Source organism: Heterocephalus glaber, unplaced genomic scaffold, assembly GCF_053883595.1.
Source record: "Heterocephalus glaber isolate CG9 unplaced genomic scaffold, H.glaber_assembly_v1.0 deba00001532, whole genome shotgun sequence".
Classification (NCBI taxonomy): Eukaryota; Metazoa; Chordata; class Mammalia; order Rodentia; family Bathyergidae; genus Heterocephalus; species Heterocephalus glaber.
In genome coordinates this window covers 26,790,957-26,816,327 of record NW_028258330.1, presented here as the reverse complement: position 1 = coordinate 26,816,327, position 25,371 = coordinate 26,790,957, and the positions used below count along the sequence as shown (strand labels likewise).

The 25,371-nt window shown below is 40.5% G+C and overlaps 1 protein-coding gene across 11 annotated transcripts in view; it reads right to left on the bottom strand.

Moving 5' to 3' along the window:
• Phf20 (PHD finger protein 20) overlaps positions 1-25,371 on the bottom strand; it is a 140,484-nt gene that overhangs the window by 93,312 nt on the left and 21,801 nt on the right. For all 11 annotated transcript variants that reach the window (XR_015442083.1, XM_087189122.1, XM_087189126.1 and 8 more), the window contains exons 3-4: positions 5,691-5,862; positions 3,532-3,616 (exon numbers count right to left, since the gene is read on the bottom strand). Coding sequence is in view for 10 of the 11 variants with exons in the window: in XM_087189122.1 (XP_087045248.1) it covers positions 3,532-3,616; positions 5,691-5,862 (257 nt within the window). In the remaining variant the exon portion in view is untranslated. The remainder of the gene's footprint in view (positions 1-3,531; positions 3,617-5,690; positions 5,863-25,371) is intronic.

The following is a 25,371-nucleotide window of genomic DNA, read 5'->3' as shown; positions in this document are numbered from 1 at the left end:
TGGAAGAAATCTCCATTCACTCATGTCCTTCAACTAACTAAACTTCACTGAATAGAATTCAGAGTTTATGGAACTGATATTTTATGGTGGCAAATGACCACATTAGGAACAGTCATAACCTAAAGACTCTTAATTTTAGAGCATAAAGGAAACATAAATGAAAATTTTTTCTTCTTTTAATTTCCAGTGCTCTGGTTGCCCCAGTTTAAAAGCCTTTTTTTTTTTTTGGTAGTTCAAGATGACCTTGAACTCATGGCAATCCTCTTGCCTCAGCCTCCCGTGTGCAAGTGCTGGGACTACCGGACTGGCATGTGCCACCATGCCTGGCTTTACAAGTCATTTTAGGGCCGGGGATTTAGCTCAGTGGTTCCACCGCCTGCCTCAAAAGCGCAAGGACCTGAGTTTGATCCCCAGTACCAAAAAATAATAACAAAGAAGTCATTTTAAAACCCTAATTAGAACTAGACATGGTGGCAGAGGTCTGTAATCCCAGCACTTGGGGAGGGTGAGATAAGAGGATCACAAATTCAAGCCCACCCTGGGCAATTTAGTGACTCAGCAAGACTTTGTCTCAAAAAATAAAAAAAGAGATGAGAATGTCACTTAGTCCCAAGGTCCTGGGATCAATCCCCAGTACACAAAACAAATTAAAAAACCCAATTTGTTGGATATAGTGGTGCACACCTGTAATCCTAGCTACCTGAAAGGCTGAGACAGGAGGATTTCAAGTTTGAGGCAGGCTAGCCTGGGCAACTTAATGAGACCCTTCTCAAAATTCAAAAAAAAATCTTGGGGGGAGGGTGGGGGTGTAGCTCGGTGGTAGGGTGGTCACCTAACATGCACAAGGCTCTACGTCCAATTACCAATAACAATTTTTTTAAAAACCCTAATTAACTGTAACCAATAATATGGCCAGTGACTTTTGGTCCTTAAAATAACTAATTTGAAACATTTTAGACCCACCTCTCTCCCAAAACCCTCTAAATAGGTGCCCTTCTCCCTTTCTTACGATCCATCCACATCACCCTACTCCTTCCTTGCTTCCTACTGGTAGCTCCATCTCAGCACTGACTTCACTTTGCCTTGTACCAGGTCTTTTTATTTTTTCCAATCCACAATCCCAAATTCTGAGCTCTGCAGATACTAGATGATTCACTCCTCCACCAAGATACCCTCTACTCCTCTAACAGCCTAATCCCAAGGTTCCTGAAACACTCTTCCTCAACCTACCTTTCCTTGCCATTCCCTCATCCAACCTCTTTGTCCTGTTTCTGTCCCCCAACTCTACGATACCACTGGAACCAAAGAGAAATGTTTTCTCCTACCTGTTACCTCCTTTATTGAAAGAGTTACTTATGCTACTACTTAGAGCTTTCATCTGAGTTAAAAGGACAGCCACTGCCTTAAGGAGTATACTCCAACATATAGTATTTAGGGAGAGAACATGACATAAATCAACCTGCAGATTTTTCAGAAACACGTTTATGTACATAAAGACACATGTGTTTTCAAAAGTCAGTGGGATTAAAAAAAAATTGGGGGGGGGTACTAGGGATCAAACTTAGGACCTTGCACTTGCGAGGCAGGTGGTGGAACCACTGAGCTAAATCCCCAGGGCCCCCCAAAAAAATTTTTAAACAAGAATCTACCATGATGAATTCATTTTTATGTATTAAAAACATATTAATAAAAAGTTTAAAAGGAAAAAGAAATCTAAAAAGGTGGCGCAGTCCTGTAATCCTAGCACTTGGGAGGCTAAGGCAGGAGGATTGCCATGAGTTTAAGGCCAGCCAAGGCTACATAGTGAGTCCAAGGCCAGCCTGAATTACAGAGCAAGATCCTGACTCAAAACAAAACAAAAAAATTTTAATTTAAAAATGTTATAAAATAAACAAAAAGGCAACTATGTTTTTTTCTTCTTGATACCCAAGTATGTCTGTTACTAAGAAGGATTTGTAGATTAATAATATGTAAGCTTTCTCCAAAAATAAGTTTTTTAGGTTAATGTGAAACATATGAAAAGCAATTAATAACAATGATTTTGAATACATGCTTATAAAAATAATTCAGGAAAATAAGCTATTGAAAAGGACTTCATCAGCCATGACCTGGAAAATCAGAAAGTGCTTAGGCAATTCAGAGGACACAATCTTGCTTTGGAGATTTTCTTTTTTTCGTTTTTGGTTTTACGGTATTGAGAAATGAACCCAAGGCCTTGGAACTGAACTACATATCAGCCTTTCTTTTATTTATTTTGAGACAAGGTTGCACAGACTAGGCTTGAATTTATGGTCCTTCTGCCTCAGTCTCCCAGAGTCCTGGGATTATAGGAGTGTCCAGCCACACCTGGCTGGACCATCTCAGACAAAATGTGGTCAGTCTAGGGCCAGTGCTTAACACAGTACTGAATAAATACTTGAAAAACATCACTGAAAGAAAAATCAATCTTTGCTTTCTAGTTTGTTGTTTTGTTTTGTTTCAGCACTGGGGATCAAATCCAAGGCCTTGTACAAGCTTTCTTAAGCACTCTACCACTGAGTAAACTCCCCAACCTCTCAAATCTAGCGTTTTAGTCACTTCTAACAGTGGCACCAAGAGCCCTGACTGCTCTAAACATTCACCTCAAAGATCAAGGCCATATCATAAACATTCTAGCAGAATACACTGAAAAAGTTATCACTTGGACCCAGCATTTGTTCACCAAGTGTCAGGACTCTGATCACACATATTATCCTCATTAACCCTTCTCCTACCCTTGTGCCACCAAAATGAGCCTCTCTGGTTCAAGTTTCTTGTCCTGTCTCCTCACATGTTGTAAACTCTGGCAAAGGCAACCCAACATAGTGCTTTGTGTCCCAGTATCTTGATTTCTACCCTCAATCACTTTGTATCCAAAAAACTTGGTTTTTGCTGTTGTTCTTTTCCAGTACTGATGATTGAAACCAAGGCCTTCCCATTGAACTATATTCCCCAGCACTTTCTTTTTTTTTCAAGACAGAGTCTCACTAAGTTGCCCAGGTAAGACTTAAACTTGCAGTCCTTCTGCCTCAACCTACCTCAGTGCCAGAATTACAAGTGTGCATCACTGCACCCAGCAACACAAAACAAATTTTACATGTTTGTTGGTGTTCATTTAGTTTCCAGCCTATTCAGAAATAAGTAAAAGGAACAACAGAGGCTTATTTCACCAATTATATTAGGAAGTCCTAGACCAGCGGTGCCGAACCTATGGCACACATGCCACAGCAGGCTCTTTGTATCATTCAAAGCTCTAAAAGGTTTGCCATCACTGTCCCAGACAATGAGAGGACCTGTACAGTCCCAGCAGAATGATAGATTGTTTCAGAAAGTAACAAACTCTCCTTTTTATTCAGTTTTCTTTCCATTTATAATCTCTTCCCAATTACTGGCATGCTGATGACCTTGAAGAGGATTCCCAGGCAATAAATACTAATAATAAACTATTAAACTCTCATATTACAAACTCCTCCCAAGTCACTAGTAAAAATAAATACAAATCAAATGCCTTACCATCCTTGTTAACAGCAGTGACTTTGGCTGGGTAAAAACGACAATCAGACCAGCAAGCAAGGACCTGCTCGTTTATCTGAAATTCCTAGAAAACATTAAAAAAAAATCCTGTCATAAATTAAATTTTATAGGACACACATTATATTAGAATTTATAAAAGAGGCTGGAATTGATAAGAGAGTTGGAAAGGGAATGGCCTATTGAGATGAAGGAAGATGACTCTGCTGTCCAGCACTGGGAGACAAAACAAGAGAGCTGGGCAACAACATCTCACCAAGAGCAGAGGCCTGGGCAGCCACAACACACTGAAATTCCTCCCAAATCCAGGATGCACCCTGAGAGTGAAGCTAAGAGTTCCAGACAACAGGAGAACACACACACCTTAGGAGCTGGAAGGCATGAGCCTACTTCATCTTCAGTAAAGCAACACTCCTGCTATTTAATGCCACCCTACACTTCTAAAGGGTCTTTTACCTAGGGAAGCATCCATTCACCTTTACTATCTTATTTCATTCTCCCAAAACACCATTTGCATTGATAAATTCTGTAGAATGATTACTGAACAACAATCAAATGGAACACTACTGAATAATCCTAAAGTGGAGGAAGAAAACAAAATAAAAGGCCAGCCAGAGTTCAAGTTCTTGGTGAAAGTTAAAATGGAAAACAGAACCCAGGCTGAATCAGATCCAAAAGCAGCATGACTACTACAGTGTCTCAATGCTTGTTTTAAAAATCTTTTTTGTTTATTTTTGAGACAGAGTCTATGTTTTGGCCTAGAACCACCACATAGCCCAGGCTGGCCTCGAACTGTAGAAGGCTGAGAGCTGAGATCAGTGTGCTATCATGCCCACCTGTTTTAAAAATCTTTTTTTTTTTTTTTAATGGTACCAGGGATCAAACTTAGGACATTGCACTTTTGAGGCAGGTAGCAGAACCACTGAGCTAAACCCCGGCCCTGCTTTAAAGATCTTACAACTAAAACTTCACTTGTCATTTTGAAGCCAATACAGTGATACCATGGTTCACGAACTTAATTCTGCTCATGATTCTGATCACAAACCGAAATGGACAAGAACTGAATCAAATTTAATGGTTTTAGGTTCAATGTTGACCTTCTGGGTAAATTTGACTCAGTATCTCATGAATGGAGATACCACTGTAAGAGCTCCAGGCATTGGAGCTTTTGTTCAGTAATTTAGGAAAAAAAAAAAGCAACAGTCCAATCAGTTCCAAGTTCTTCAAGACCTTATAAAAGATCCTGCATATGAACCAACACGGGATATCCACACATGAAATGATTAGACAGCAGTTTACTAAATGATCTAAATGTCTAGAATATCTAATATACAGTGTTCTAGATACAGTGGATCTAGAATTCAATCATTCATTCCTTTATTCAACAAATATATACCGAAGATCTACTATGTGCCAGGCAGTGTTCTAGAAGCTAGAAAAGCAGTAGTGTAAAAGAGAAATAAGGTGCCAGGTCTGGTGGTGCATGCCTGTTATCCCAGCACTCAGGAGACTGAGGCAGGAAGATTGCCATGAGTTCAAGGCCAGTCTGAACTTCATAGCAAGACCCTGTCTCAAAAAATAAATGAAGGGCTGGGGATTTAGCTCAGTGGTTTCGCCGCCTGCTGTGCAAGCGCAAGGACCAATCCCCTGTACCAAAAAAAATAAAAAATAAAAAAATAAATGAAATCAGGCTCAGTGGTTCCAGCGCCTGCCTAGAAAACACAAGGTCCTGAGTTCAATCCCTGGTACCAAAAAAAAAAAAAAAAGAATGAATGAGAAATAAGGTCTCTGGATCATCATCAATGCAGCCCCCATGAAGTTACTTTATAAACTGTAACGTTAAACACATCAAACAGATGAAGAATGGGATTCTTCAAGAGCCCTAGGTACCACAGAAATCTCAGGCTTACAACTAATAGCCAAAAGAAGGACCAGTCTCCAGATGCTACTGACTTTCCCATAAAACATCAAAGGCTGGGGCCGCGGGATTTAGCTCAGTGGTTTCGCCGCCTGCTGCACAAGCACAAGGACGGGAGTTCAATCCTCGTTTCCAAAAAAAAAAAAAACAATCAAAGGCTGGAACAGAACTGCCCAATGGCTAACCCCACTTATAACAGAACTCCCCAGGATCTGTTACTCACAGAAGATCCATCCTCTTCATGTAAACCCTCTTTTCTCAGTTGTATTTTCTCTAAAGGGCGTAAATAAGGACTGTCCCAGCAAAACCATTCATCATAACGATGGTTCCAACGCTTGAAATGGATGAGTACTTTTCCTTCCTCGTAGTCAATGTCTTCTATGTGAGCTGGATACCTGAGTCAGAAAAAATTGAAATTCCTTTAACCAAAAATATACAAAAGGGTATCATTCCAAACTTCTCTCCATAAGAGCATGTTATCAAAGTATTAAAGGCCTATCATGTAGAGATGCTGCGCAATTGGGTCAAATAACAAATTACTGAAGGTAAAAGACTTTGGTTCAAATCTCAACCTGGATATACCTTAGTTTATAAATATTAAATTAAACAGGGCATGGTGGCACATGCCTGTCATGCCAGCTCTTGGGAGACTGAGTCAGGAGGATTGTCATGAGTTTAATGAGTGAGTTCAGGGTTCACTTTACAGAGTGAGTTCAGGCCAGCCTGCAATACAGTCTCAAAATAATAATAATAACAACAATAATAAAACATTAAATTAACTTTTCAGAGTCCAATTTCTCGCATGTAAAGTAGGTTACAGTGCCAGTTAGAAGAGATGACATATACAAAAGGCTTGAGCATGTGGGAAGCAGAAAGAAAATATTTAACAACTAGATTATATTTAATATGTGCCAATAAGTTAAAATAATCATGCATACCAGACTGTAGCAGTGTTTTTAAGCATTTTATAATCCATAATGGAATATTATGTACTTGTTTAAAAAAATGATTCTGCACATTATGATACAGAAAGCTCTTCCATAATGTACTATTATATTAAATGATGCCAAATACTGTGTATGGTGACCTATCACCTGTTCTTTTTTGTTGTGCAGTGCTAGGGATTAAACCCAGTGCCTCATGCACGCTAGGCAAGGATGCATAAGAAACTAACAGGAATGGTTACTTTGGAAAAGTGTAGTCGGTTCACAATAGAAAGGTTCTTGGAACCTCCACTTCACCCTCCTTGTAGACTAAGAGATAGGAAAACCAACACTATGCCTGGTTTAACTTAATATTTATAAACTAAAGTATATCCAGGTTGAGACTTGACTCTCTTACATTTGGGAACCAAACTCACAGAGACCCACAGGTTAATGTCAGGCCCGATGAACGACTGCAGGGCCTCTTAACCTTTCAAGTGCACCAGGGGACCTTATTAAAATATGGCTTCTGATTCAGTAGGCCAAGCTAGGGCCTAGGAGCCCTGACACGCTCCCCAGGTGATGCTGCTGCTGGCGTGGCCAAATGTCTGGTCACCAGCTTCATGAGTATCAAGCAGCAGTGGTGGGGGTGACAGTGGCAGTAGTGATTTACTGGACTCCAGATCACAGCTCCAGTCATGGGCTTCCCAAACTGAGTCTTAAGGACAGCCCCCTTAATTCCTACTCCTCCAACCCCTCCAATAATTTTGTGAGTACCCAATGTTCTGATTTAAATTCTTTTGTGGTTAAAAGACCCAAAATGGTTTCTGTTTCCAGCACTTAAATTTTGTTGACATAAGAGGAAACTGTGGGCAGGCATAGAGGCGCACACCTGTGATCCCATCACCTGAGAGGCTGAGGCAGGAGGATCACAGCAAATTCAAGGCCAGCTTGGACTACATAGTGAGTTCAAGGCTAGACTGAACTACACAGAAAAACACTGTCTCAAAAAAAAAAGAGAGAGAGAGAATTGTGTAGGCAGAAGGACAAAACAGATGGGAAATATTCTACAGGATACCTTTTAATATTTTTCAATCGTGCAAATGTTTTGTTCATTTCAAAAGTGGTTAAAAATAAAGAAAAATACTATACACAGTAGTTCTCTTAGACATACATGTATTAATCATATTGCTATTCTAGATTGAGAAAGTTTAGGGTCTACTTATGTTTTTTCCATACAACGTGGATTTGCACCACCTTCCAACCTTGTCTTGTATCCAGCTCCTAATAAGTATGTTCTTTCTAAATGAAAAGGTCTGCATTCTAGAGTCTGTATACTGTGTTTTTTTCATTCTTACACTAATTGTTCTCTGAGGGATTTGACTTGGCACTGTACCCTGCACATACTGGCCATTCAATAAATGTTCATCAAATGAATTTTCATCTCTCTGTTCTTCCCAGAGGTCACATGCCCTATCAATGTTCGATTCCAAGGTTCTCGGATTCCAGTTGCCCATTCCAATGTCCCTTCCCAAGTTCAAGCCATCACCACTTCATGTGGGTCCTCACAGAGATCTGACCTGGTATGCTTTTCAAAATTCCTAATGGTACTATGTATGCATTCATGATTTGCTCAATATTAACAGAAGGAATTAAAATACTACCAGAAGGAATAAACAGCCCTGAAACTAGTCTTCTATTCCAATCCAACTGACAGTCATTATAAATGCAAGATGTCTTGACAAGAGACTGGCTAACTAATGAAGTGAACAGTACAATTGTAGGAAACAAGAAAGGTCTCCTGATCTATTCCTCTCTGAAAATGAGGAGAAGGACATGGTTATCTCAACTATAAACTTCTCTCTCATTCATTCAGTCTACTAGAAGCTGGCGACCTGTGTAAAATAGCAATCTGTCCTAACATAACCACATTCAAACCTCTTCAATTATTTACTATCTCCACCAACAATTTTCAAACATAGGGTCTTTAGATTAATGCAATGAATTAAATTTTACAGAACTGGCCCAGGGATTTAGCTCAGTGGTTCTGCCACCTGCCTTGCAAGGACCCGAGTTGAATCCCCGGTACCAAAAAAAAAAAATTTTCACAGAACTAAATTTACTTAATTTACAGCACTTTCCTTTATACTGAAATCACCTTTTCAGTGTTTACCTTTCAAATTAAAACAATAATAACTTTGTAATCCCCTTACTAATATTATGCTGCCATTCAAAAGAGTAAGGCAACTCTACTGATTTTTAAAGATCCCTAAGAATGTGGGGCGTGGTGGCACACATCTGTAATCTCAGCACTCAGGAGGCCTTGGCAAGAGGATCACTGTGGCAGCCTGGGCTACACAGTGAATTCATAGTGAATCCCTCCTTAACTACATAGCAAAACTATCTCCTGGCCCGGAGATTTAGCTCAGTGGTTCCACCGCCTGCCTCCTGCCTCCTGCCTCGTAAGCGCAACATCTCGGGTTTGATCCCCCGTACCAAAAAAAAACAAAACAAAAAAAAGCTCTGTCTTTAAAAAAAAAAAAAAATCTCTAAGAAAAGGGGAGAAAACTCTTAAGATATAACATTATATCACTACCATTTATCTGAGGAAGGGGAGAGAGCCAATACATTTGCACCTGTTTTTAAATGTGTGGGCTATCTCTGGAAGGATGATCAAGCAACCTGGTTTGCCTCTTGGGAGAGGAACTGGACAGTTAAGGAACTAGAGAGGAAGTATAAAACTTATTTCATTCAATATATATCTTTTTGTATGTTTTGAATGTTGCATCATGAGAATTATTAACTATAAAAAGTATATAATTACACACTTATTTTAAGTATCTTTACTTGGCAAAATAAAAAGCTGGCAACCTCAAGACAAAGTCCAAACAAATTCTTTTGAATTTGCACTGTTGAGTGCCTTCTACCAGTCTACGAGGGTGGGATCCACAGAATCAAGGCTGAATTCCTAGGCCATTGGGCACATTCAAGTTTTAAAAGGGTCTCTGCATACTCAGCTAGCCTAAAGCTTCTACCTCTCTCCAAAAAGTTCACTGGGCATGGGTATCCTGCTATCTGGATATCTAAAGAAACCTCTCCAAGAGGCTCAAGGCTCTGCTTTTAGCAAAAAGGGACAAAGTTTTCTGAAAATAAAGTGGTCATTCCTACTTCCCCAAAGTGTAGCATGGAGGCAAGTCACTTGTGGGAGGGTGAGAGCATTAACTGCATTTCAGAAAAGGAGGCAGTAAAGACTATCCTTCTTTTTTTTTTTGGTACTGGAGATCTAACTCAGGTCCTTACACTTGCAAGGGAGGCGGCGGAATCACTGAACTAAATCCCCGGTCCAGTAAAGACCATCTTAAGGATGACCCAGTAAAACTTCAAAGATCATCAAAAATTAAAAGTAAATTGAGGGCCAGGGATTTAGCTCAGTGGTTTCACCGCCTGCTGAGCAAGCACAAGGACCCAAGTTTGATCTCCGGTACCAAAAAAAAAAGAAGTAAATTGGTTCCGCTGCCTGCCTCGCAAGCGCCAGGTCCAGAGTTCGATCCCCAGTACCCAAAAAAAAAAGTAATTCAGGTTACTATGATATCCTTATTTTAAGGGTATCACATAACTTGTTCACTAAGCCAAACAAGAAGCCACAGTAAACCAGGGTACCTAATGTCAAACAGAACAGGACAAGGAAAGAATAGCCAAAAATTAGAGGAAGAGGTTGTTATCAAACCAAAATTCCTCAGAAACTTTCTGAGTACTTACTCTCTGCCAGGAAGTGTATCAGGCTTTGGAAATGCAAAATCAAACCTATTAAGACCTGTGATCACAGCAGCTGTCAGAAGATAGACCCTGAGAGAAGACCCACTGACCTTTTGAGTCTTGTTGCACTACACACATTCCCTTACCCAGTCTGATCTCTTTACCTGAAACAAATCCCTTGCCTGCTCTTCTCAGTTAACTCTTTTATCTTTCAGCAGCCTTGGAAGCACTGAGCCAGGATCTCAAGTAGCCCCTATCTCCTTGCTAAATTTCCTGCTTGCTTCCTTCACAGCACTAACCTCAATCTGTAATTATTTCCTTTGCTCTCTGTTTATTTCTGTTGAAGACCTGCTTCCCCAGGGGATAAAGAGGGACCCCTCAAGGCTTCTGTTCCTTATTCACTACATTATCCTCCTGGGGAATAAGCATTTGTCTACAGGTACAAATAACTGTAATAAAAGATACCAGATGCCACAACAGAAGATTCCTTAAAGTAAAGCTAGACACAGGAATGAAAAAGTAGAGAGGAAGAGGACCAAGGAAGAGAAGGAGCCAAGAGCTTCTAGGAAAGAGAAGTGTATTTGCTCTCAATTCTGAAAGATGAGCAGGTATTCTCCAGGTGATCAAGGAAGCAGTGAGGCTGGGGAGTATTTCTGAGAGGGTGATGTACAACCTAATCAACACAGTACAGAGGAAGGAAAGAAAATAAGAGGGCAAGTACATGCAGGAAATTGAAGGTGAGAAAAGAAACAGCAACTCTGTGTAGGGGGCCCTACAGGAAATTTATAGACTGGCAAGTAGGCCCTAAGTGAGTGTTGTAAGAAGCAGGGCATGGTGACACATACCTGTAATCCCAGGGCTCCAGGAGCTAAGGCAGAAAGATTGCTTAAATTCCAGGCCAGCCAGAGCTACACAGCAAGTTTAAGATTAGCCTGAACTATACAGTGAGACTCTGTCTCAAAAAAAAAAGAAAAAAAAGAGTGTTTCCCAAGAACAGACCACAGACCACTGGGTATTAGTAAACAGAGTTGCTGGTCCACAAAGTCTCCATTCGGAATGTATTGTTGTGCTTTTACATAATCTGGGCCATCTATCTTCATCAGAGCTTCCCAGTTGGGGTGTCACAAATAGGTTACAAGAAAGAAATAACATAAAAAGGGTGAAGGATGCAGGGCACAGTGGCACACACCTGTCCGTAATCCCAATACTTAGGAGGCTAAGGCAAGAATATTGTGAGTTTGAGGCCAGCCTGGACTACACAGTAAGTCAAGGACCATATACTCAGACTCTGTCAAGGAGGATGAAGAGGAGGAAGAAGAGGAGGAGGAACAGCAAAGGAGCAGGGGAAGGAGGGATAGGGGAAAGGACAGAGAGTGAGAAGAGGAGGAGAGGGAGGCAGAGAAGGAAGAGGAATAGGGGAAGAAGAGAAGACTGGAAGGGGGTAAGGAAAAGGGGAGGGGAGAGGAGGCAGAGAAGGCAGCTGCACCACTACCCCAAAAAAAGGTTAAGATGTAAGATTAGCACTATATAATCAAGAACTATTAAGAATTTTAGTCTGTATGTATGCAGTTAACCTGGCATTATACAATCACTCTCAAACAGCAATTTTAGTGACATCAAAATATGTCTGCATTTGAAAATTGGAATAGATGGTCTTTATCTCAACTTGATAAAGGCTATCTATGAAAAAGCAACAGCCAATATCATACTCAATGGTCAAAAACTGAAAACCTTCCTCTAAAATCAGGAACAAGACAAGGATGTCCACTATCACCACTCCTGTTCAATATAGTTTTGGAAACATTACCACAGCAATTAGACAAGAGAAAGAAATAAAAGGAGTAAAGATAGGAAAGGAAGAAGTTAAACTGTCATTATTTGCTGATACTCTACATAGAAGACCCAAAAAAACTCTGCCAAAAGACTCCTAGACTTAATTGACAGATTCAGTAGAGTAGCTGGATACAAAGTCAACACTCAAAAATCAATAGCTTTCTTGAGAAAGTACACACACAACAGACTCACTGAAAGAGAAATTAGGGAAACAATCCCTTTCACAATAGCATCCAAAAAAATGAAATATCTAGGAATCAATCTAACAAGGGAAGCAAAAGACCTTTACATTGAGAACTACAGTACTCTGAAAAAAGAGACTGAAGAGGATACAAGAAAATGGAAAAACATCCCCTGTTCCTAGGTAGGAAGAACCAATATAGTGAAAATGGCCATACTTCCAAAACTGCTATACAGATTCAATGCAATCCCAATTGAAATCCCAATAGCATATTTCACAGAACTAAAGAAAACAATCCAAAAGTTCATCTGGAACCAGGAGAGACCTAGAATAGCAAAAGCAATTCAAGGCAACAGAGTCATAGCAGGGGGTATCAAAATCCCCAACTTGAAACTAGACTACAAAGCCACTGTGATGAAAACAGCATGGTATTGGCAAAGAAATGGAAACAAGGATCGGTGGAAGAGATTAGATCCAGAAATAACTCCAGACATACTCAGCTACCTCATCTTTGACAAAGGAGCCAACCATCCTCACTGGAGGAAAGATAGCCTCTTTAATAAATGGTGTTGGAAAAACTGGATTTCAACTTGCCAAAGATTAAAACTAGACCCCTATCTTCACCATGCACTAAACTAAAATCAAAGTGGATTAAAGATCTAAATATTAAAACAAACACTAAACTTGCTGGAAGACAGGTAGAACTCTCAAAGACATTGGCATGGGAAAGGACTTTATGAACAAATCCTCAGTAGCATGGCAACTAGCACAAAGAATCAACAACTGGGATCTCATCTTACTAAAAAGCTTCTACACCACAAGAGAAACCACCTATAGAGTTAAGACAACCTACAATGTGGGAAAAAAATTTTTACCAGCTGTTCCTCAAAGGTCTACTATCTAGAATATATAAAGAACTCAAAAAAAATCAAACCACCCCCCAAATATAAAGACTCAATTCAAAAATGGAAATCTGAAATGAAAAGACATTTCTCAGACAAAGAAGTAAAAACAACAAATAAACATATGAAAAAATGTTCACATCACTGGTCATTCAAGAGGTGCAGATGAAAACAACACTGAGATTCCATCTCACCCCAGAAAGAATGGCTGCTATCAAGAAATCAACGAATAACAAATGCTGGCAGGGTTGTTGGTGGCAGTGCAGACTGGTGCAACCACTGTAGAAATCAATATGGAGATACTTCAAACAACTAGGAATGGAAGTCCCATTTGACCCAGCTATTCCTCTACTGGGTATCTTTTCAAAAGAATTAAAAGAATCATACCACAGTGATATATGTGGACCCATGTTTATAGCAGCACAGTTTGTAATAGCTAAAACTTAGAAACACCCCAATTGCCCATCAACTGGAGACTGGATAAAGAAGATGTGGATTTTTAATAAAATGGAGTACTACTCAGCCATAAAGAATGAGAAACTAGAGACATTTATAGTTAAGTGGATGCTCATTGAGGCCATACTCTTAAGTGAAATAAATAGGACATACTTGTGTAAATACCGAATAGTTTCTCTGGTGTGAAACACTGAAAGTGTAAATAAGAATCAAAATGTATAACTGATATTGTGAAATAGGAAGAAAATGTCTAAAGGAATAGGGGAAATGGGAGGGGAAGGGGAAAGGCAGGAAGGGAAAAGAAAAAATATGAGAAAAGGAAAAACATGCAAACAAAGTCTTTGTAAATAGGGAAGGATGGAGGAGATGAAGGGAGGGCGGGGAATGGGGAAAAAATAAGAACCAAGATACATCATGTAAAGGTACAAGATCCCAATGAGTAATGTAACTGTACTGTATACCTAAAATGTACCAATAAACTAAATGGAAAAAAAATATGTCTGCATTTGACATGCATTCCTTTAAAAGTGGAGTCTACCGGCCAAGTATGGTGGCACACGCCTGTAATCCCAGCACTCAGGGGGCTGAGCCAGGAGGATCACTGTGAATTCGAGGCCAGCCTGAACTACATAGTGAGACTCTGTCTCAAAAAATTCTTTAAAGAAAAAATTTTTTAAGTGAAGTCTAATTATCCTCCCCTTGAATGTGGCTTCATTTCTAACAGAATGTGGTAGCAAGCAGAGTATGGTGGCTGCAATTTTTTTTTTCCAGTACCGGGGATCCAACTCAGGACCTTGCACTTGTGAGGCAGGCGTGGTGCCACTGAGCTAAATCCACAGCCCAAATAATTATTTTTTACTTATTTTCATTTTCTAATTATTGCTGATATAGAAATACAATTTTTTGGGGGGGTTGTTTTTGAGGCAGGGTCTCCCTTTGTAGTTCAGGCTGGCCTCAAACTCACAGCAATCCTCCTGCCTCAGCCTCCTGAGTCCTGGGATTACAGGCGTGTGCCACCATGCCCAGCTTGGTGGCGGCAATTTTGATGCCAGCCTATGCTACATAGTGAGTTTAAAGCCAGCCTGAATTACAGAGGAAGACCTTGTCTCGAAAAAAAAAACAAAAAAAAAGACCCTGGGTTCAATTCTCAGTACCACACAAAAAAACGGAATGAAATTTGAGTACATACTACAAGATCGATGAACCTTGACGACATGCTAGATGAAATTAAGCCAGTCAGAAAAGGACAAAGGTACCTAGAATTCTCAAGTTCACAAAAATAGACGAGAGGTTACCAAAGACTAGGGGAGGGGACAAGTTTTTTTGGTTTTGCTTTCATTTTATTTAGACTAAGCATTGCTATGTTGCCCAGGCTGGCCTTGAACTGGCTCAGGTAATCCTCCTGTTTTAGCCTTCCAAGTAGCTGGAACTAAAAGCATACTCCATCATGCCCAGCAGTTGTTCATTAACACGTGCACATTTCAGTTTGGGAAGATGAAAACTGATGGTGATAGTTACACCACAATGTGAATATACTTAACGCCACAGAACTATACAATTAAAATGGTTAAAACAGTAACCTTTCCTTTATGTATATTTTTAAACACACACACACACACACACACACTGCTGCTGCTTCTGCCTTGCACTCCCTTGGATTTCCATGCTCAGGAAGGTCAAATGCCTATGGAGAGGTCCAGGTAGCAGTCAACTTGGGGCTCCTGCCAGGAACCTGCCCCAGCCAACCAGCCCAATAAGTGAGCCATGCTAGAATCACCCAGTTAGACCACTCCTGAATTCCTAAAACATAATAAATGTTTATTATTGTTTTAGGCCACTAAATTCTGAGAAAATTTGTTACACAGAAATAAGTAACAGCCAGGCATGGTGGCGCACACCTGTAATCCCAGCACTCGGGAGGCTGAGGCAGGAGGATCATCGTGAGTTCGAGGCCTCCTGGGCTACATACTGAGGGCCAGCCTGGACTACAAAATGAGACCCTGTCTCAAAACAACAAAAAAAGAAATAAGTAACAGCATTTGCAAAAAACTGCTCTGGTTTCTCAAGTGGAATCTAATGCTAGTTAAGTTAGAGGCACCAGTTTTCTTGTTTTCAAGTTTGAGAAATCTGCTGTAAACTACCAGACAAACCAGCACACATCATGGGTAACCAAAGGAGAGGACTGTGAAAGAATAAAGTTCCCAGCAAGTAAGGGGAATGACATGTCCAGAAAGAAAGAGAGCAGCCCAGGCCTAATGCAGCAAGGTAAGGTTGACTTGTCTACACAATAGGACCACCAGCTCCATGAAGGCATGCTGCTCAGAGTATTGGCTGCCTCCAAGTAAAATCAAACTGCCTTATACCACATACTATACAAGTACTTAAATAAGAGCAGACAGACAACATTGAGCAGGAATCTGTCCTACTCCCAAAATAAACCAGAAATAGGAATTCAAGAAAACACTACAATAGCTAGGCATGGTAGTACACAAGGAGGATCCCAAGTTCAAGTCCAGCGGGGGAAACTTGATGAGACTCTATCTCTAAATAGATGTGGGAATTAGGTGAAATGGCACATGCCAGTTATTTCAATGCTCATGAGGCTGAGGCAAGATAATCAAAAATTCAAGGCCGGGGCCGGGGATGTAGCTCAGCGGTACAGTGCCTGCCTGACAAGCGCAAGGTCCTGAGTTCAATCCCCAGTACAAAAAAAAAAAAATTCAAGCCTGACCTTGACTACATAATGAGACCTGGTCTCAAAAAGGGCGGGGGAGGGGGGAGGCCTGAGTATGGCTCAGTGTTAGAGGGTCTCCAAAGTGAGAACCTGCCTCAAAATAAAAATTTACAAAGGGAGCCAGCATGGTGCCTCACATCTGTAGTACCAGGACTGGGAGATCAAGGCAGGAAGATTACAAATTTGAGCCCAACCTGGGCAATTCAGCAAGACAGTGAAGAGACCCTATCTCAAAATAAACAATAAAAAGGGGCTCAAAATGTAACCCTGTACAAAGGCTCTGGGTTCAATCCCTAGTACCACAAAGATTTTTTTAAAAATTAAGGGGCTGGGGGCTGGGGATTTAGCTCAGTGGTTCTGGCCCCTGCCTTGCAAGCACAAGGTCCCAAGTTCGATCTCCGGTACTAAAAAAAAAAAAAAAATTAAGGGGCTGGGAATGTTGCTTAATGCGAGAGCACTTGCCTAGCATATGCAAAGTCCTGGGTTCAATCCCCAATACTGGAAAGGGGAGAAAAAATATTGGGACTGGGGGGCAGGGCAGAAAGTAGAATTTCCTTCTGAATTCCTACTCCAATTGACGAGCATTCACTCATATAGCTATTTTGTTTGTTTTTTTTAATATATAGCTACTAATAACACATGCAGCTTACTCCAGGGTTATAAACTATCTTTAAGTATCTCTCTTGATCTTTACCATCATCCTGTGAGGACTCAGGAGTGATTATTATCACTACACTCATTTTATATCTGTGGAAATGAAGATTCAGAGTAACAGGAAGATGAACAAAAGAAAATAAAACAAAACAAAAAGAAAAAACAGAATAACTAGAAAGAGGCATAACCAAGATTAATATCCAAATCTCCTAAGCCTTGTGAAGAACCTTTTACTCTTAATGTTACTTCACACATAAATATTCTTACAGTGACACACATCCACAGAGACATCTTTTTTTTTTTTTTTTAGGTACTAGGGATGGAACTTGGGTCCTTGCACTTGCGCAGCAGGTGGGAGCTAAATCCCTGGCCCCTATAGAGACATCTTTTAACTACCTAACAGTCTATGTAGTGGCTGGCCCAGAATTTGCTTAAACTTTCACCAGGTGTTGGCATTCAGGCTGCTTCCAGATTCCTCCTTATATAAATAGCCTTTCTGCAAAACTACAGCATGCATTTTGCTTTAAGAATCAGAGTGTGCCTCTATTCCTAGCTCAGGGTACACACCAGAAGCCAGACTGCTACGTAAAAAAGTAACATTCTAAGCCATCACCAGCTTTGCTGGAAAGGGGATGGGTATGGAAGATATATTTGGTGAAAAACAAAGGGTAGACTATTGAACTGCAGGAAAACTGTGCTGTTTTGGATGCCTTAACTCTGCTTTACCCTTTTGCCATTTCCTTATCTGACATTGGGTTTGGAAATTTAGCTCAAGGTTGAGCTCTAGAGGTCCTGAACTTGACCCTTCAGTACTGTACCGAAAAAACTTACACTTCTAACTTGGCAAGTGTCGAGTTCATCTCTGCTTTCTATCCCAGTCATTTGTCACCAGAACAATCAATGAGTTCAGACAACTCTGGAGCCCCTCTATCAGTTCCAATCAGATGCCTGAGACAGGCCACTGAGTAAACACTAGGTGGCTGAGGACGACCACCTTCCTGTTCCTAACAGGGATCTGAACAATCTCTCCCATGCTTAAAATCTCTCCTTCCAGCTCAGCTCCCATCACTCTTGCTGTGTTCTAATTTCTTGGACCACACTATGTTCTTTCTTTCAAGCCCCAAACATTTATGCTGAAGCTGTTCCTTCTGCCACTTCCTGCCCTCACTCTCTTCCTGGCAATCTCACTCTTTATTCTCACTTCCTACTCTTTACTTCATGGCCTCTCTCTCCTTCTATAACTGCCTTTCTTTTTTTTTTTTTTTTTTTTTTTTTGATACTGGGGATAGAGCTCAGGACCTTGCACTTGTGAAGCAGGAGTGGCACAATTGAGCTAAATCTCCGGCCTATTAACTGCTTTCAAATCTCAGCTATGTAAGATTCTCCACATTCTCAACTCCTGCACCACCCAGGAAGCTGAATGTGGGCAGAAAAAATATTCAACATGATGCCAATGATCACTTTAAATGCATGACAACAAACAGAGGGGGTAGCCTGTGTGAGAGGGTGGGGGACAAGAAGTCTTCTGAGATGCCCAAAATGGTCCAAATTTGAATAGTAGTTACAGAGAAGTATACATGTGCAAAAGTTCACCATGCTTTACATATTAGACCTAAGCACTATAAACTGTGTATCAATAGTCTCACAAATAAGACAGCATCTTTGCTCCTTGATTCAATATCTTATATCTGTAAATTACCATGAAAATTAATATCAAAAAGCTTTTAGTGTGGCTCGGTGATAGAGCAATTGCTTAGCATGCATGAGACCCTGGGTTTAATCCTCAGCACAGCATAAAAAAAAAAAAAATTTAAAAAAAACCTATAGAGACATAGCTCAATGGTAGAGCACTGGCTTAGCATATACAAGGCCTTTAGAGTTCAATTCCCAGCACCTCTTCCACATAAAAAGTCCAAAGGAGTGGGCCAGGGATTTAGTTCAGTGGTTCTGCCACCTGCTCGCAAGCAAACAACCCGAGTTCGATCCCCGGTACCAAAAATTAAAAAAATCCAAAGGAGTTTTTCTAGGACATGGGCATGCTGACCTATGCTTATAGTCCTAGCACTTGGGTGGATAAGAGAACCAATAGAGCCTTGGAGTTCAAGACTAGCCTGGGCGACATATCAAGACCCCGTCTCAAAAATAAAGTAAAAACAGTTCTTATAAAAATTCAGGACTACCACTAGCTGCTGGGTGGAGAAGAGCCCAAGGAGAGGCACAGTTCAGATGGACACAAGACTAGTCAAAGGCCACTGCCAGGGTCCAGAAGATCCGTAACAAGAACTTGGATGGAGGTGATATGCAGAGGTGGCAACCTGTGTCAACAGCAAGATAAGTCTGAAGATGGAACCCACAGGATTCATTGATGGACTACACGAAAGTGTGGAAAGGAAGGACCAAGGGGACTGTGAGGAAACTCTTAAAATGTTCTGCACTTGCTTAGTTCTGTGACATCTGACTGACTTTTACAGCAAGTACAAGTACTATTATAATAAGGAAAAAAACAATAAAGATATATCTTTTATTAAAAAAAAAAAGTCCAGGGCTTAGAAGCAATGACTTTCTCAGTAGCAATAAGCACACCAAGTACCCAGATCCTGGTACATAAACCCATTCTCCAATAAAAGAAACTGTCGCTCCATGTGATGGTACAGGCCTATAATCTCAGCACTTGGGAGGCTGAGGCAGGAGGATCTTGAATTAAGAGGTCACCCTGGAATACATGGGGAGATCCTCAAAAAACAACCTCTCAAAAAACAACCAAAAGAAAATGCAATTCCTTGAAGAAACTGCTCATTTTAGGACTGGGGCAGGAAATATGATGAGGCTGTTCCTCAGATAATCCTGGGATAAGTTTCAGAGCGAAAAATAAGGAAGGGGAAATCACATATACACACACAAAATGATAATTAAAGTATGTCAAAAAGAGGCAAATAAAAGTTTCCAAAGGAACAATATGAGTAACAAAATAAAGCAATACTGCATTATAATCCAAAGCATTAAATAAATATCTAATCAACACTGATATAAACAAACAATGGACAGTGCCGGGAATGGAGCTCAGTGGCACTGCCCCTGCCTAGCAAGCGCAAGGTCCTGAGTTTGATTCCTGGTACCAAGGGGAAGAAAAGAAAAAAATGAATGGACAAACTGAATAAAGAAATAAATGGAGGGGCCGGGGATTTAGCTCAGTGGTTCTGCCACCTGCTCGCAAGCAAACAACCCGAGTTCGATCCCCGGTACCAAAAAAAAAAAAAAAAAGAAAGAAAGAAAGAAAGAAATGGAGAACAGCCAAATCCACACGTGATCCCAACATTAGGGAGGCCAGGGCAAGATGACTGGCAAGAGTTTGAGGCCAGCCTGAGCTACGTAGTGAGACCTTGCCTCAAAAAAAGAAAAGAGCCAGGGATTTAGTTCAGTGGCCCTGCACCTGCCTCACAAGAGCAAGGTCCAGAGTTCGATCCCCAGTACCAAAAAAAAAAAGAAAAGAAGGAAGGAAGAAGGAAAAGTAGAAAATCTCCTGTGCAAATAATTTATATACTCTTCTCTCAAATAAGTAGACCAAAACTTTCCACTTTTTAAGTGTGAGCCACACATAGTGACTTCCTTCCAAAATGTATGAGAAGGAAGAAAGTAACTTTACAATACAGAAACTTGATAAACATTACCACAGCCAGGTGACCAAGGTGATTTATCCACTGTTGATAGTACTCTTGATATGATGCGGTGACAATGGCACTTTATCTCTGTAGTCTTCCTCCCCTGAACCCCAATCTAATCATAAGAAAAACATCAGGCAAAATACCAGCTGAGGATCATTCTGTACAAACTGCTCCATTTGTTATGCTCTTTCTACCTCCACTGGAGCATCGGCTCCTGAAGATCAGGCAAATTATGCCTGTCCTAATCACCAGTATATCTCTGATATCTACAGTAAATTACTTGACTTCAAGTCATCCTTGTGAAGCCTTCTGAAATTCTCACATATGATATTAATTGTCCTCCCCCAGGTTTTATTTTGTTTATTTGTTATTTGCAATACTAGGAATTCTAAGAGGTGCTTCACACCAATTTTTTTTTTTTTTTTTTTTTGGTACCGGGGGAACAAACTCAGGACCTCACACCACCAGGCAGGTGCTACGCCACTGAGCTACATTCCCAGCCCTTGATTTTTGTTTTGGGATAAGGTTTTGCTAAGTTGCCCAGGCTGGCCTCGAACTTGTGATCTTCCTGCCTCAGCCTCCCTAGTAGCTAGGATAACAGGTATGCACCACCATGCCCAGCTTCCTCCAAGGGCTTTTCCATGAATTTTGTACACAGTAAATATCTCTTTGTGACATAATTAATTTCAGAAATGTTACTCTCTATTCTTGGTATAGGTCAAGCATGAGACCACAGCCTAGGAGGTAGGGGTATAGCTCAGTGCTAGAACCGAGTTTACCACAGGAAGATTCTGCGTCCCATCTCTGGCATGCATATGCACGTACACACACACATGCACACACACTATACCCTATCATGTTCAGAAGCCAGGCTACCTGGATTTAAATCTTAAATTCAATAACAGATACAGTGGGCCAGGGATTTAGCTCAGTGGTGCCACTGACTGCCTTGGAAGCACAAGGTCCCAAGTTCGACCCCTGGTACCAAAAAATAATAATAATAATAATAGATATAGTGAAATAGGAAGAAAATGTTCATATGGGAAGGGGAACTAGAGGGGAGGGGGAAAGGAAGAGAAAAGAAAAAATTAAAGGAAAAATGGAAACAAAGCTTTGGAAATGAGGGAAAGAGGGGTTGAAAGGAGGGGAAGAGAATGGGAAAGAAGAAGAATCAAGATATATCATGTACAGGTACAAATTCCCCTATGATGTTGTTATTATGTACATATTAAACATAGCAATAAAATTTTTAAAAAATTTTAAAGTATTAAATTCACCACTTACTAGCTGTGTAATTTGAGGCAATTCACATAACTGCTCTGTGCCTCTATTTTCTTCCATAAAAACAGGGATAATAAAAGTACCAAATTTGCTAAGTGTAGTGGTGCACACCTATTACCCCAGTACTTGGTAGGCTGAGGCAGGAGAATCACAAGTTTGAGGTCAACGTGCGCAATTCAGTGAGACTGTATCCCAAATTTTAAAATTCTAAAACAGATGTAGGGATACAGTTTAGAGGCAGAGTATCCTAGGTTCAATTTCCAATACTCCAAAACAATAACAAAAAGTAACCAACTCATAGTGTTATAATACAGTACATGTGCAGCCTTTAGATTTGTCCCTGGCACAGAGTAAGTTACTCAATACATGTGAACCATTAGCAAAGATGCAAACATGGAAATATATGACTAACGACCTGTGGCCATCAGCACAAAAAGCCAAAGCCACGCTGAGTGGTAAATGCCTGTAATCCAGCACTCCTGGACACTGAAGAAAGAGGATCACAAGTTCGAGCTGGGCCCACAAAACTTTGCAACTTGATGGGACACTGCCTCAAAATGAGAAAAATAGAAGGTGAGCCGGGGATTTAGCTCAGTGGTTCTGCCGCATGCCTTGAAAGCGCAAGGTCCCAAATTTGATCCCCAGTACCAAAAATAAATAATTATATAAATAAGTAAATAAAAATAAAAGGCTGAAGATGTAGTCAGTGCAAAGGCCCTGGGTTCAATTCCCAGTACTGCAAAATCAATGAATGCAAAAGTCAAATACCCTACTGCCTCTAAACTGCTTGAGGGAACTGTGTCATTTTTCTTCATTCCATAGCATTTGGTATAATGCCTGACTCAGACAGTACATGTTTGTAGAAAACTCGGGAAAAATTGCTTTAAAAAAAAAATGGTGTTAGAAGTGAAGAGGCATGAACCAAGCAGTCAGACATGATCAGTGGAAATATATAATATTAATGAAAAAGAAACAGAAAAGGACAGGAAATAAGAACATTACACAACTCAGATTTTTTAATTCTTCATACATGAACTGGAAGGAAACTGAGATCATCTTAAATGGAAACAGAGTACTGAAAATGTGCCAAAGGATCAGGAAAGCAACAGACAGACCAAGCTTTCTCACTGTGTTCAGGGCAAGAACAGGGAAGGCCAGCCTACTATGTGAGACAGATGGTGCGCGCCTGACAGATGACACAAAGAAGGTGGGAGGCGTTAGTTAAAGCAAGCAGCTTCCATTCTATGCACCAACATCTTCTGTCAGGAAACTGCAGCCTGTTACATGTTAGTCAATTCATCTATCTCACTGCTGAAAGTGAGCAGGGCAGGCCAGATTACTTCCTCACAGAGAAGGAAATGGGCAGGAAAGTTAGCTCCAAGGATAACTCCAAAATTAGAAAAATGGATTCTTATCAATATTACCCAGCCTGGGCCATGGATTTAGCTCAGTGGTTCCACTGCTTGCCTTGCAAGCACAAGGTCCCACGTTCGATCCCCGCTACCCAAAAAAAAAAAATTATTACCCAGCCTGACCAGGAATGGTGGCTCAAGCCTTTAATCCCAGCACTCTGCAAGGCTGAAGCAGGAGCATGGAAAGTTCAAACACAACCTGGGCAATTTAACAATTTAAAGATACCCTGTCTCAAAATAAAAAATTTTAAAAGGGCTGGGATACAGCTCAGTGGGAAAGGTCTGGGTTCAATCCCCAATACTGCCTGAGAAGAAATGAGGAAAAACTGCTTGGAGAACAATCTCCATGGAAAAATCTAAATCTGGACTTTTTTTATTTATTTTTTTTTTTGAGACAGGGTCTATACAGGTAGGCTGGCCTTGAACGTGTGCCACCATCCCCAGCTTTAAATCTGGGGTTTTAATGGCTGTGAATTTAGCTCAGTGGCACTGCACCTGCCTCAAAAGCACAAGATCCTGAGTTCGATGCCCGGTTCCAGAAAAAAAACAAAAAAAAAATATGTCAACATTTTTAAAACTAGGGAAAAAAGAAAATCTGGGCTTTTTCACATAATAGTGAGTTCAAAGCCAGACTAAACTATGTAGCAAAAAAAAAAAAAAAAAAGGAATCTAGGCTTTCTGTCTTTTTTTCCCCTGGTGCTGGGTATGGAACCCAAACTCTCTTGCATGTCCTGGCAAACACTACCACTGAGCTATACCCTCAAATTTTAAATCTATAATTTATAAGCATCTCTCTTTAATAAAATAAAAATCCTAATTTTATCATTTCTTTGGGATCCTGTAATTTTTGGTTTTGGTTTTTTGAAACAGGGTCTCGCTTTGTAGTTCAGGCTGGCCCTGAACTCACTATGTACCCCAGGCTGGCCTCCAACTCGCAGCAATCCTCCTGCCTCTGCCTCCTGATGGGATCCTATGATTTGAAACAAGCTGTATTTGTGTGCTTCACAAATTCTTTTTTTTTTTAATTTTAATTTTTTGAGACAAGGTCTCACTAGTTCATACTGGCCTTAAACTCACTCTAAAGCCCACACTGGCCTCAGATTTGGTGATCCTCTTGCTCAGCCTCCCAAATGCTTGGATTACAAGTGTGTACCTGGCTTACAAATAAATTCTGGTAAGGTACACAGAACATTGCTGTCAGCAGAAATAGGTGTGTCTGGGCTGGAGATGTAGCTGAGTGGTAGAGCACTTGCCTAGTAACTAGCACCAGGGGAGAAAAAGACAGAAACAGCAGATTTTTTTTTTCTGCATAGTTCAGGCTGGCCTTGAACTATTATATAAAAAAGTCCAGGTTTAAAACTGGGCATGGTGGCACATGTTCAAGGCCACTCTGACTTGTATAGGAAGATCCTGTCCCAAAAGAAACAAAGAAAGTCCAGATTTAGCTTTTTCCATAGAGACTGTTAATTCTCCAACTAGGTCTAAGGTCTTAGGTTCGATTCCCAGCATCACAAAAAAAACCAAGAAGACAAAAAAGAAAGAAGCAGGTGTGTCTCAGATTACACAGTAAATAATTCATGGCTTGGGCACATCATTTTACATTTGAGCCTTGGCCTGGGGTGTGGTAGAGCCCTGTAATCCTAGCACTTGGGAGCCTGAGGCAGGATGACCACCCTGAGTTCTATAGTGAGTTCAAGGGCAGCCTGAACTACATAACAAAACCCTGTCTCCAAAAAAACAAAACAACAACCAAAAAGAAACATAAATCTGGACCTCAGTTCCAAATTTGTTTTTATGTTGGGATTTAAATTTAGGGCAAGGAGGGCCGGGGATTTAGCTCAGTCACATTGTGCCTGCCTCACAAGCACAAGGTCCTGAGTTTGATTCCCAGTGTCAAATAAATAAATAAAATAAATTTAGGGCAAGGAAAATTATAACTATGTGCTCTACTACTGAGCTAAACCTCTAACACCCAAATGTAGGATTAAGTGAGATAGCCCAAATAAAGCAACTAAAGCAATTCATACCACACCTGACACAGCAAACCTGTGATAAAATGTTAGTTGTCACTGCTATTGTTAGTTTAACAGGAGCAAAATATGTGCAGCAT